The sequence below is a fragment of the Chiroxiphia lanceolata genome, chromosome 9 (assembly GCF_009829145.1).
Source record: "Chiroxiphia lanceolata isolate bChiLan1 chromosome 9, bChiLan1.pri, whole genome shotgun sequence".
In the NCBI taxonomy this organism is placed as follows: domain Eukaryota; kingdom Metazoa; phylum Chordata; class Aves; order Passeriformes; family Pipridae; genus Chiroxiphia; species Chiroxiphia lanceolata.
In genome coordinates, this window is record NC_045645.1 from 27,394,133 (window position 1) to 27,405,734 (window position 11,602).

At 54.9% G+C, this 11,602-nt stretch overlaps 1 protein-coding gene across 2 annotated transcripts; it reads right to left on the reverse strand.

Moving 5' to 3' along the window:
- Positions 1 to 1,834: 1,834 nt before the first annotated feature.
- TOR3A (torsin family 3 member A) lies at positions 1,835 to 11,601 on the reverse strand. Of its 2 annotated transcripts, none has more exons than XM_032696370.1 (7): positions 11,537 to 11,601; positions 8,824 to 11,123; positions 8,337 to 8,450; positions 7,421 to 7,686; positions 6,636 to 6,811; positions 4,428 to 4,552; positions 1,835 to 3,962 (listed from the first exon to the last, which is right to left on the reverse strand). In XM_032696370.1, the coding sequence occupies exons 2-7, from the start codon at positions 9,140 to 9,142 to the stop codon at positions 3,712 to 3,714; spliced, it is 1,251 nt and encodes a 416-aa protein (XP_032552261.1). In that variant the 5' UTR covers positions 9,143 to 11,123; positions 11,537 to 11,601; the 3' UTR covers positions 1,835 to 3,711. The 2 variants fall into 2 exon arrangements, with proteins under 2 accessions (XP_032552261.1, XP_032552262.1); XM_032696371.1 differs by lacking the exon at positions 11,537 to 11,601 and having other exon boundaries at positions 1,835 to 3,210; positions 3,705 to 3,962; positions 8,824 to 9,275.
- Position 11,602: the final 1 nt, after the last annotated feature.

The following is an 11,602-nucleotide window of genomic DNA, read 5'->3' on the forward strand; positions in this document are numbered from 1 at the left end:
CTCTTGCTTCTCCTGCCCCACAGTGTTTTATTCCCAAACTGCTGTCTGGCAGGATACCACAAGGATGCTATCTGGGGAAGCTGGTTCTGCTGTAAATCACTGTCCAGTTGTTCTTCCTTCCACAGCTGCTCCTGAAATTGTTCCCTCTCCTTTAGCTAGGCATGGCTTTCTCTTCAGCCTTAAAGGTCTCCACTGTGGCCAGTTCTCTGCTTTCAGCCTTGCAAAGGAGCGTATGGGTGGTAACACTGTTACTTGTCCCAGCTGAGAGCGCTTCTTGCTCCACTGTTTGGGGCAGGGGATAAGGCATGGATCCTGTTGTTTCCTCTCCCCAGTACTGTCAGGCAGCCATGGGGGCACGGACACTGTCACAGCTGGGCTCTCTCAGTTGCACTAGTATGGGCTGCAACTTAAAGTCGTCGTCTTTGCAACACGGGTGGCACCACGTCAGACCCAGTAATGCCAAGCACAGTGTGTGGTCACGGAGTGAGCTCAGTGGGGCACTTTCTCTTCCTACCACTGTGGGAATTAGCTGACTCACAGGTGCAATTCTCTCTTCTTCCTGCACTGTTCACCCTTTTTGATCCCTAAGCAGTGCACTCGATGTAGCGTGGACAGGGGTGAGGCTGAGCCAAGAGTCTGGGTGTGGGACTGCACCAAATTTAGCCACTGGGAAGGGGGAATTGAAAGGAGCAGCGTTGCTGGTGCAGAACACAACAGGGAGGGAGGGCTGTCCTTGCCCCCCTCACACAGGATGTTCCTCCTGAGCACCACTGGCCTCGTGTCAGTGACACACAGCCCAACACGTGCACGTTGACATCCACCACGTGGGTTTATGCAGGAATTATGGGGCAGGCCATGCTCTGTGGGCAGCAGGAACTAAACCCCACAGCAAGGGGGGGGACACAGAGCAGCCCCTCCCTACCAGGCAGGGGGAGAATGAGGGGTGGGAGGGGTTACACTGTGCAGCCACAGAGCAATCCTGACCCTGGCATCCCACCACTTACCTGAGGCAGGCTTTGGCTCCGGGGCATCCGTAGCTGTGACAAGCACCAACAGCTCCAGAAGATGGTTGTTGCAGAGCCCACAGGCTGCTGTCTCCTCTTGTAACACACTCAGCCCAGCCCGGCTGCTGATGGGGAGCTGGCAGGTACTGAAAGGTAGTGACTGCAGCACACATGGAAACCTCCACCAGCACTGTCTTGCACCGGTGGCACTGGGATCATGCTGCAGTTCCCTGGAGTGTAGAACAAGCCTCTCAGCCCATTCCCTGGAGGCAGGTAACAAGAGGTTCTGGGACAACTGAGCAATGTCTGTACCAAAGGAGGTTCGTTCTCCCTATGTGTCTGTTGTGAGGCCGATGGGCTCGGCACGGCACGTTGGTTGTATCGGTAGTGAACTCGTTGAGGGCAGGAATGAATTAAAATTGAACACCTTAATCACCAATCACTCTACCAGTGTTGTCAACTGGTCTTGTTTTTTAATTGTTATTGTAATATATTTTGGTTGGTTTTCTAATTTAATTCTCTCACTATTGTCTGACTGTGAACTGCGAACAGTGTTAAACTTGATGTAAATAAGGCCCTTGGAAGGGCCTCTTTGCCTGTCGTTCCACAAAGTTTTGCCAATTTGCATTTTATTTTAAATAAAGGTTGCAATATTTTATTGGCAAAAACCACTTGAGTAGATGCTGCCTTTTTTTTTTTTTTCTTAGGTGCTATTTGAAGCTGCTCAGTCCTAACCTGAAGTTTGCTAACTGGGTAGGAAAGAGAAGATTGTTATAAGCCTGTTTTAAAAAGAGAATTTGATTCTGCCAGATTGAAAAAACCCAAAAACCAAAAAACCCCACAGTATCTTTATTTATGTCATTGAAACCACACAGTATTGGCACGGCATGGTCAGAGAATGGCTGTGGCTGTTGGGGTTGTGTAATCAAAGCTCCCTCAACTGTGACACGCACACATGACCGGCAGACAGGTCTTGCATCACCCTCGTTAGTGACACCACCACCACAGCAAGAGCTGCTCGACATGCCAACCTCACACCAGTGAGACATTCACTCTGACTTCCTGCCACCCCAGGCAGTGTCAGCCTAACCCGGACAGCCAGAGGCTTTTTTATATTTTAAAAAGAATCCCAGGTTATCCTGGCTTTACTCAACCTTCTGAGCAACTAACCTTCAACTAACAACCTGCTAAACTTTCTGCTCAGGTGATAAAACACAACCCAAGTTGTGTCCTGTGGGACAGCATCCTCCCTTCTCAAAGTGCCATTCCAGGATTCTGATGTTTCCCAGATTTTTGACACCTGTGATTAAGAGATTAACCATAAACCATGTCTCAGAAATGCCTGATCACACACGCAGGCACAACCCTAAGGTCCACTCCAGACAAGAGCTAAGTTTAAGCCAAGTAGGAAAGCAGCTGGCTCGTCCTCCTGCCTTGGACTATGAAGCCTCGTTAGATAACGGAGCCAGCGTGCCCGGAGGGAAACACGGACTCAAAGTCTGCAGGACTCGTAAGTGAGTCTGGTCAATCTTTTCCCAGAGGTCTTGCTGCTCATTCACTGGCACCACAAAGCAGGTCAAAGCTTAAAACAGACCAAAGGTCCCCCGTGGGAGTGGCTGGGAAGCCAAGCATGTGCTGCTTCACTCACTGCCAGCACAGCTCTGTTGGAAGGGAGTTTTGACCCAGAGGTCACAAAGTGATTCCTGTAACACTGTTGAAATTTTTTGGAGCTGCTGTAACACACTTATCACCTGGCGAGTACCCAGACAGCAAACAGGCCCTTGTAATAGTAATAATAATGCTGATACCAGCCAAAAACCCACAGCATGAAACATAAAGAAGAGAAAAACAAAAAACAAAGGAAAAACCCCAAGCTTCCTGCATCCGTGAAATCACGGATTCACCTACAGCCTGTTCCTTCAGTCACCATCCTGCTCACCTGGCCCTTTGCCCCTGGCAGAGGAATTCTCTCCCCTTTTTCATTTTGCAGTAAAGCAAAAGGGCCCTTCACCAAACTGCTTAGGAAATGACTGCAACAGAAGTTCCCCTCATCCCTGCACTGCTTCCATACAATGGAAGACTCCAATGAGAGATGGACACTCCAAGGTGAGAAGCTATGGATTTGGCATCTCCAGAGGAGATTATTCAGTCCTCTTCTCCATGCACAAACATGATCCTGGTCCATGTGTCCCTGAGCAGCAAAAACCTTGGGAAGGCACGAGAGCAACAGAGGGAAAAATTTAATTCCAGCAAAACAGTTCTGTGTGATCTTGTAAAGTGACAGAACTGGGGACAGGGACGAGGACGTGGCTTCTGCTGCACTGTCTCAACAGGACCAGCCTGTCCCAGGCCTGCCTTCACCACATGGCAACAAACCAAGAACTTGGATATTCCCAGTCCCCACTCACATGAAACAGCATTTGTCAGCACAACCCAATCTCCCCTTCAGGCCACTGCCACCTAAAAGGGACTTAAAACACCAGACAGACTCCAAACACAGCCAAGCACACGCTGTCCCCACATCCCAGGAGTAAAGCTGGGTGGGATGCACCTCCCTCCCTGCAACAGCCCTTGGAGTAAGGAGGGATTGAGTCTCTGTCCCTGTGCAAGTGCCTGGCTGGGTCACCTGTGTGCCCAACCTTGTGCAAGGGGAGCAGCTCCCAGAGTGCAGAACCACCTCCACCACATGTGTAGTCCCACCTGGTGTTCAAGGAAGGAAGTAATTGATGCGCTGGGGCACAGATTTGCAGCCCTGTGCAGAGAAGAGCTTCTCCTCTTTGGGGACAAACACCATCATCCTGGCCACCTCGTCCAGGGTGGCCTCGGAGTAGGGAAGTCCCCGGGCCAGGAAGGCGTCCCGTGCACAGAGCTTCACGTGGTGGAACTCCAGGGGCAGGAATGGCACCAGGAAGTCAATGAGGTTCTCTCTGAGGAGGTGGCTGTGGGCATAACTGTTCTCTGGAATGGAACACAAGACAAAAACTCAGAAGCTTCACCTGAGAGCATCACCCCCTCTGCAAGGCAAGGCTTGGCTCCAAGGGGCTCATCCAGCCCTGTGTTTGTGGGAGAGAAACACCCACTTGTACAAAGCTGGTCAGCAGCACTTGGCCTGAGCACAGTGTCCCTACAGCTCATGCCAAGAGACACCTGAAGCCCCAGAGAAGCCTTGGGCTGTCTCTCCCTGGCCATTTTTGGGGCTCAAGGGGGCCCAGAAGGGCTCTCAGTTCCCTCCTCACGTGCTCTCTGTCACAGCAGTGCTGTGCTCACGGGGCCCAAGGGGCTCACGTTGCCAATAACCCCCTGGCTGGGGGGGGAGTGAAGGCTTGTTCCCAGTGCCCAGCCCTGTGTGGCACACACTGGATGGGAGGTGCAGAGGGGCAGGTTTGCAAGCAGAACGACCCCCAGCATGCCACAAGCTCTTACCTGCAGGCTCCTGCAGCTCCACCCGCAGCCGCTGCTCCAGGAACTCCATGGAGATCTCCTCCCGGGCCCGGCCGGCTCGCCAGAAGTCCAGGGCGACCTCATTGATGGTGTTTCCACCAAGATTGCTGTGGACACAGAGGGAAGTCACTCGAGTGTGGCCCCAGAGGTGAACTGCTGAGAGCTGCCAGCAGCCCCCCTACAGCCAGGCCCCAGCACCTCTGTTAGCAATGGAGGATTCACTGTCTAGGATCAGCACATGGACCCAGCCTTCTTCCCAAGGAGCCCCTTTCCATAGGCATTGATACAGCTGTGTGCCATCCTGCCAGCTCAGACCCAGGGGCAGCAGAATTCTCCATCTCCCTCAGTCCCCTGTCCTGGCTTGGGAAGCCACTGGCCTCACAGGTGGCACTTTGACCCACACTGAACTGCCAACAAACCACCAATGAAAGTCCAAGTTAAAGGGCAGAGCACACAGAGGAGGCCCACTGGAAGCAAAGGCAGGGATTCAGGCAGCAGCCCAGGAGTTGGCAAAGCATCCCCTGCCCTGGGATAAAGCAGCAGCAGTCTTCATATAAGGACTCCTCTGGGCACCCACCTTAGGGGCAGCTCTGCCCTGGGGATGAGAGGTCCTGACAGCTGTTGAGGGTCGCAGGGCAGCCCCTCACCCTGAGAAGCAGGTCCAGGTCAGGCTGGTGAGGGGTTTGCTCCCAGCCCTGAGCGCCCCAGTTCACTGGAGATACTGGGAACCAGTGGTATATGATGGAAGCACCAGCTGGCTGCAGAGCTTGTGTGGGTGGGAGGCAGGGAGGCTGTGGGAGACACAGACCTTGCACACATCCTTTCCTCTCATGTCAGAGGCTCTGAAGCCCAAATGGAGGGGAGGCAAAATCAAAAAGCCAACACTGTTCCCATTCCCTGCTACCTTGTTAGGGGCAGAAGAGCTTGTACTGATCTTGCTCCCACCCAGACCATGGGAGAAACAGCCCCCTTTGACTGAGGACAGGCAGCCAGTCCCATCCTATCCTCAACTCCCACACCTGGCTGAAGCTGCAGGACCATGCCAGTGTCCACGGGAGCCCTGGAGCAGAGCCCGCCCTCCTACAGCAGGTCAGTATGACAGTGACCACACTGCCACCAGGGATGATGAAACCCCTGGGATTACACACTGCTGCAATTCAAGGCCCCCTGCTCCCACTGCTTGGTGGCACAAGGGCAGTGACATGTCCATTCCTGACCCTCATGGCTTTGCCAAGCAGGACACGAGGTCAGCCCAGTGCAGCCAAGAGCATGTTCACCCTGTGCTGAGCAGCAGGGCAGGACCTGCCCTTTCACCACGGCTCCTGCCAGAGCCCCACGCAGAGGGAACTGGAACAGGGTCAGTTCCACAGGCACTGGGCACACAGACAGCTCCTCCACAGGCAGGGAAACCTCACCAGGGAACCACCAAGCTTGGGGGTTAGAGCACTTGCCTGGATAGTGGGGGCTGGAGGAGTGCTCTGCCCACCTCCAGGCAGGGGGAACAGCTCCTGCCAGAGCCAAGCTGCAGGCTGCAATTCCAAAATTCGAGGCAGCCCAAGAAGCTGATCATTCCATGGCATTCCTCAGAGGCTACTTTAGACAGGTGCCTGCCTCACATCTTGGCTCTGGGATGTCCCACTTCTCCCTCCAGCTGCATCCTACCTAGGCTCAGGTCAGGGACAGCACTGGGGTGCGCACGTGCCCGAGTCCTTTCTCCCTTTGGATGGGAAAGGAACCAAGTAAAGCACAGGATGTGCCCATGCCAGGATCAGCCCTCACAGCATCTCCACCAGCAGCCATATCCAGGCAGTGGGAACTCCCCATCTCCCAGCAGAGCACAGGAACTTCCCACCAAGACCTGCAGCCCCAGCTCTGCCCCCTGCAGTGTCACATATGCTCAGCTGGGCAGGGTGGCACCATGCTGACCCTCACTCTGCTTCCTTGTCTCAAAGCCCAGATGCTGGTTCAGGTGTCCCAGCTCAGCTGGACCTCAGCTCCTCCTACAACTGCCCTGCTCCCAGGGTGGACACTCCGCATCAGCAGGCAAAACTGACCACGGAGGCAACCACCTTGTGGGAACAAGACATCTTGTCCCCCTCCCCTGCAGCCTGGGCCCTTCATATTGCACACCTCAAGGGATTAATTCCATCACTTGGTTCCTCCCCATCCCTTTGGGGGCCCAGAAATCACCTGAGGAAGAGGAAGATGGCTCTCTGTTGGTCTGCCTGGCCCTCGTTGCCGTAGGGAGCCATGAAGGGCCTGATGGCATCCAGGAGGCTGGAATGCAGCTTCTCGGCCTCGTCGAAGATGAAGAGGGACTGCCTGCAGAGCTGCAGGGTCTCGCTGAGCTGCCTCTGCAGCTGGGCCTGTGGAGTAGCAGGGACAGGGGTCAGGAGCCCCTGGGACTGAGCCAGGACGCCACGGGATAACCCTGGCTGGCAGCTAACAAACAGCTGATCCCTCGTCCCCGGGACAGGGAAGAGAACAGGGAGAGCAAAGGCAGGAAAGTGAGTGAGGCATAAAAATAGTTTAATAAGTGAAGGAAAGAGGAAAGAAAGAAATGAAGTGGTGCAAAGGCAGCCACCCACACCTGCCACAAACAGACTGGTGCCAGCCAGTCTCTGAGCAATGGCTTCCTGCCCCAAACCCCCTTCCCCTGCAGTTTTCGTTGCTGAGCACAACAGTAAATCACATGGAATATCCCTTTGGTCACCTCTCTGGTGTGCCCCTTCCCAACTTCTTGTGCACCCCCAGCCTAACTGACTCCAAGGGCAGAGTGGTAGAAGGGGAAAGCCTTGAAGGCTGTGCAAGCACTGCTCAGCTGTACCCAGAACACTGGTGTGTATCAACACTTTCACTCACAGTCCCAAATTTCATGGCATTGTGTGGGCTGCCGTGAAGGAAATGAACTCCATCCCATCCCAGCCCGGCACACTGGACCATCCCCACGGACACACTGTGATTTTGGCTCTCACCTTGTAGGAGTCCAGGTACTTGTGGTGGGGGAAGTGGAGGAGGGAGATGAACACCCTGACACAGTCGCTCCTCAGCCCATCCCGGTACAGGTGACTGGCCACCATCCGGGCCACAAAGTTCTTCCCTGTGCCAGACCAGCCATGGAAGGACAGGACCAGCGCCTTCTCGGGCTGTGGGCTCTGCAGGAACCCCTGCACTGCCCGAACAACCACTTCTTTGGCCAAGTGCTGCCCGTGGAGCTGCTCACTGAGATCTGCCTCTAGCCCTGCACAGAGAGAGCAGCAGCTCAGCCTTAAATTACCAGCCCAGCTGCTGCAGGTGGGAATAAGGAGACAAAACGGGGCAGGGCTGCTTGGCCAAGAGGAGTCTGAAGAGGCGATAAAGCCACAGGCTGCCCGTGCCCTGCCTGCATCTGGCCCCAAAAAGACACAAATTTTCCACTGACTCCTTTTTTCCTTGAGGAAGAGGTGGAGGTGTTTGGCAGCTGTGGAGAGCACCGATGCCCAAAGGCCCTCCTGAGCTTCCAGCAGAGGGTTTGGATACCAGGAGTCTCAGGGACAGCAGAACACAATGACACCTGCTCATGGCAGGTACACACAGGTCTGAGTGTACCCTCCCAGCCTGGGGCAGGGTCCCAGGCCAGTTTGGATCTCCCTACATACGCTTGGGAGTTCAGGGATGCAGGCAGAGCTCACGGCAAACTGGAGCAGGTACACTGCAGAGCAAGGGACAAAGGCCCTCTAGTCTTGGAACTGCAAATAAGTAATGGGACACAGGACTCAGCTCAGCCCCTCGCCCTCCCACAGCTCTGCACCCTGCTCAGAAATGCCCTTTACTTACATCACTTGCTAAAATACACTTCTTGTTAAAGAAAAAAACAAAACAAAGAAACAACAAAGCCAACACAGCCCCTACCTGTGATGTTGTTGACTATCCTGCAGTCTCCTGTCTCGCAGCACTTGCCAAAGCTGCAGTACCAGGCAGAGAGGATCTCCAGGTAATCCTGGCCCACCAGAGGTAAGCTCCAGCCTAGAAAAGACAGCAGGGTCTGAGCAGAGATGTTCCAGCAAGTTGCTTTTTTGCATTTTGAGTAGACACCCAGCTGAACCCTGTGAAGGGCAGCCCTCTCCCAAGTGAAGGGACTCAGCCCTGGCTGCGGGGAGGGACAATCAGCTCGGAACAGGCAGCACCTGGTTCGAGCTGGAAACGAGAGACCAACAGGTGCAAGACATGATTGTGGCAACCCGGGGTACACTGAGGAGGGAGATGCCCAGGGCAGTGACCCTCGGGAAGGGAAAGGCAGCATCACAGGAGCTGGGGGCACAGACCCCCGTGCTGGGTGTTTGGACCTGGTGCTCATTCTGGGGCACGGGAGAGGGAGAGAACGGAGGAAGGTGCTTACCTGGGCTGGGACCGGGCTCTTTTTGTTCCTCCTTCTCCTCCTCGCAGCCCTCCTGCCACACCTTGCACGCCAGGTACTGCCAGTACTGCTTGGAGAGGGCACCCACGGCTCCCAAGTGCTTCTTCACGGCCTCGTACCCCTCGAAGCTCGCCCTGCCCCGCGGAGCCCCCTCCCCAGCGTGTCCCTGCCGCTCTGCCCACGTCGCCCGTGGCGGTGGCGGTGTCCCCGGGCTGCCCGAGCCCCCCAGCAGCAGCAGCACCACCAGGACGCAGCAACCCAGCCCCAGCCCAGCCGGGGGCCCGTCCTGGCCCATGGCCATGGCTCGGGGATCCCGTGGGATGGGAGCTGACCCTGCCCGGCTCTGCGGGGTCTGTCCGCGGGCTCCCGGCCTCCCTCCAGCCGTGACCTCACTTCCCGCCCGCGAGGGGCGGCGCTGCCCAAACGCGGCGGGGCGGGGTCAGCACGGCCAGCACCCTAAAACCCGAGACACCGAGACACCCCAAAACCTGCCCGGGCACAGCCACCGAGACACCCCAAAACCTGCCCGGGCACAGCCACCGAGACACCCCAGAACCCGGCACCGGGACACCCCAAAACCCGGCACCGGCACACCCCAAAACCCGCCCGGGCACAGCCACCGAGACACCCCAAAACCTGCCCGGGCACAGCCACCGGGACACCCCAAAACCCGGCACCGGGACACCCTAAAACCCGCCCGGGCACAGCCACCGAGACACCCCAAAACCTGCCCGGGCACAGCCACCGGGACACCCCAAAACCCGGCACCAGGACACCCCAAAACCCGCCCGGGCACAGCCACCGGGACACCCCAAAACCCGGCCCCGGCCGGAGCCACCGGCACCCTCCGGTCCCTGCTCCGCACCAGGGTTGGACTCCGGCCCCTCCTCAGCTCCGGCCAACCCCGGCCGGGAGGGGCGGGACCTTGAGAGATGCCCAGGGGACCTCCCGGGCACCGCTACCAGCCTGGTTTCACAGAGTATCTGTTTCTGATTGCACAGAATATTCCGAGTTGGAAGGGACCCCACAAGGATCATCGAGTCCAACTCAGGCTGCTCCCACAGAGCTGCAGCACCGGCAATAAGTGGCTGAAGAAGGCAAATAATCTGGTTTTTAAGTAGCCCAAGGGCTCAGCTGAAGTTTTGCTGCCACAGACACAAGGCACACCGGTAGTTGCTCATTAGAGCCATTTCCAAGGGGATACCAAAATAACAGGCATAAATGAGGGAGCAGGAGGCAGTGGGTGAGTCAGCCTGGCAGCACAAGGAGCTACATTGGGCTGTGTTTGTTCCTGCTGGGCTCCAAGTTCTGTTCAGGAATTAGATCAGAGCTCTGGGACAGGTACAACTCACGGCCACCACCAAGCTCATCAACAACATCCAGCTTCCTCCTGCCAGTTTCTCCAACCATTGGTAAACCCCTTCCTGTACAGGGAAGCAGAACTGCTTCCTTAGGGCTGACTGTGCTCTGGCAGGGGATCCTGGAATCCCATGCAATCCCTGGCTTTCATTTTGGAAATGTGTACACACACACACACGGCTGTGGGAGGAAGATAAAAAGTGGATAAACCCCATAAAACTTGCATTTTATCTTAAGCTGTACCCACTGCTGGCTTACTGTAAGAAACTGAGGCCTCCACAATTACTGAGCAGCAGGACAAGGTCACCCACAACTTATCCTAACTGAGACAAGGCCAGGATGCTTTGGAAATGGAAAGGATTTCAAGGGTATCCCATATGCTCAGAAAAATAAAAATAAGAGGGATAATAAATGCAATTCATCCAGCCTGGAAATTCCCTGGTACCAGTGGGAAGGGAAGGGGGATGCAGCCCAGGCATGGAATGCATCACCATCTACAGGTGGCTGCAAATATTACACAATGGCATTAAAAATACTGGGATTAACAAAACTGCCCCCTCCAGCTTCAAAAATAGGCTACAATCTGAACACCAGTTGCAGTAACTTAAACAGAACTAAAACCAGTGCAGCATACTAAAGAAAAAAAAAAAATTAAACTCGCTGTAGCCATAGCAAATTAAACTGCTGCCAGCCTTCCTGAAAACTAATTGAAGCACCTGAAGAATTTATGTACATTTATAAAAAAATTCATAGCTGTAACATTCAAACTCTGACCTCCCAGGGTCAGCTTTAGCTGAAGAGAGCTTATCAAAAAAGAAAATTATGAAAGATAAACTGACTGTCCAACACTGCTCCAGCTCCATGGTACCAGGGAATAACTCCTGGGATGTCAGCCTGGCCCAAGTGCTGCACATCGTTAAGAGCTAGAAGGGAAAATAAAACCAGTTGTTCAACAGGCCCTGGCACAGGTTGCCCAGAGGAGCTGTGGCTGCCCCATCCCTGGAAGGGTTAAAGGCCAGGTTGGACAGGGCTTGGAGCAACTTGGGATAGTGGGAGGTGTCCCTGCCCGTGGCAGGGGGTGGAACAAGACGATCTTCAAACCACTCCAAGAGTCTATGATCCTGTTTGACCTGCCCCTGCAGGTAACAAGGCACTGAAGTGTTGTGGGGCCAGGAATTACCTTCCTTGAGTAATTCAATTCCCTTTGTGGGGCCTCAGGGAAGAGATTATCCCCCTATTAGAAGGGATGCTGCAGGAATCTGGAGGAGATCCTAGTGCACTGTGCTGAGGAGAACTCACTCCTACCTGCCTTGGGAAGGATGGGGTTAGGAAGCACCTGGATTTTTTGATTCCTCTGCTGGAACCCTCACTATAGTATTTGCTCATCTTCAGCTGAGTCTGG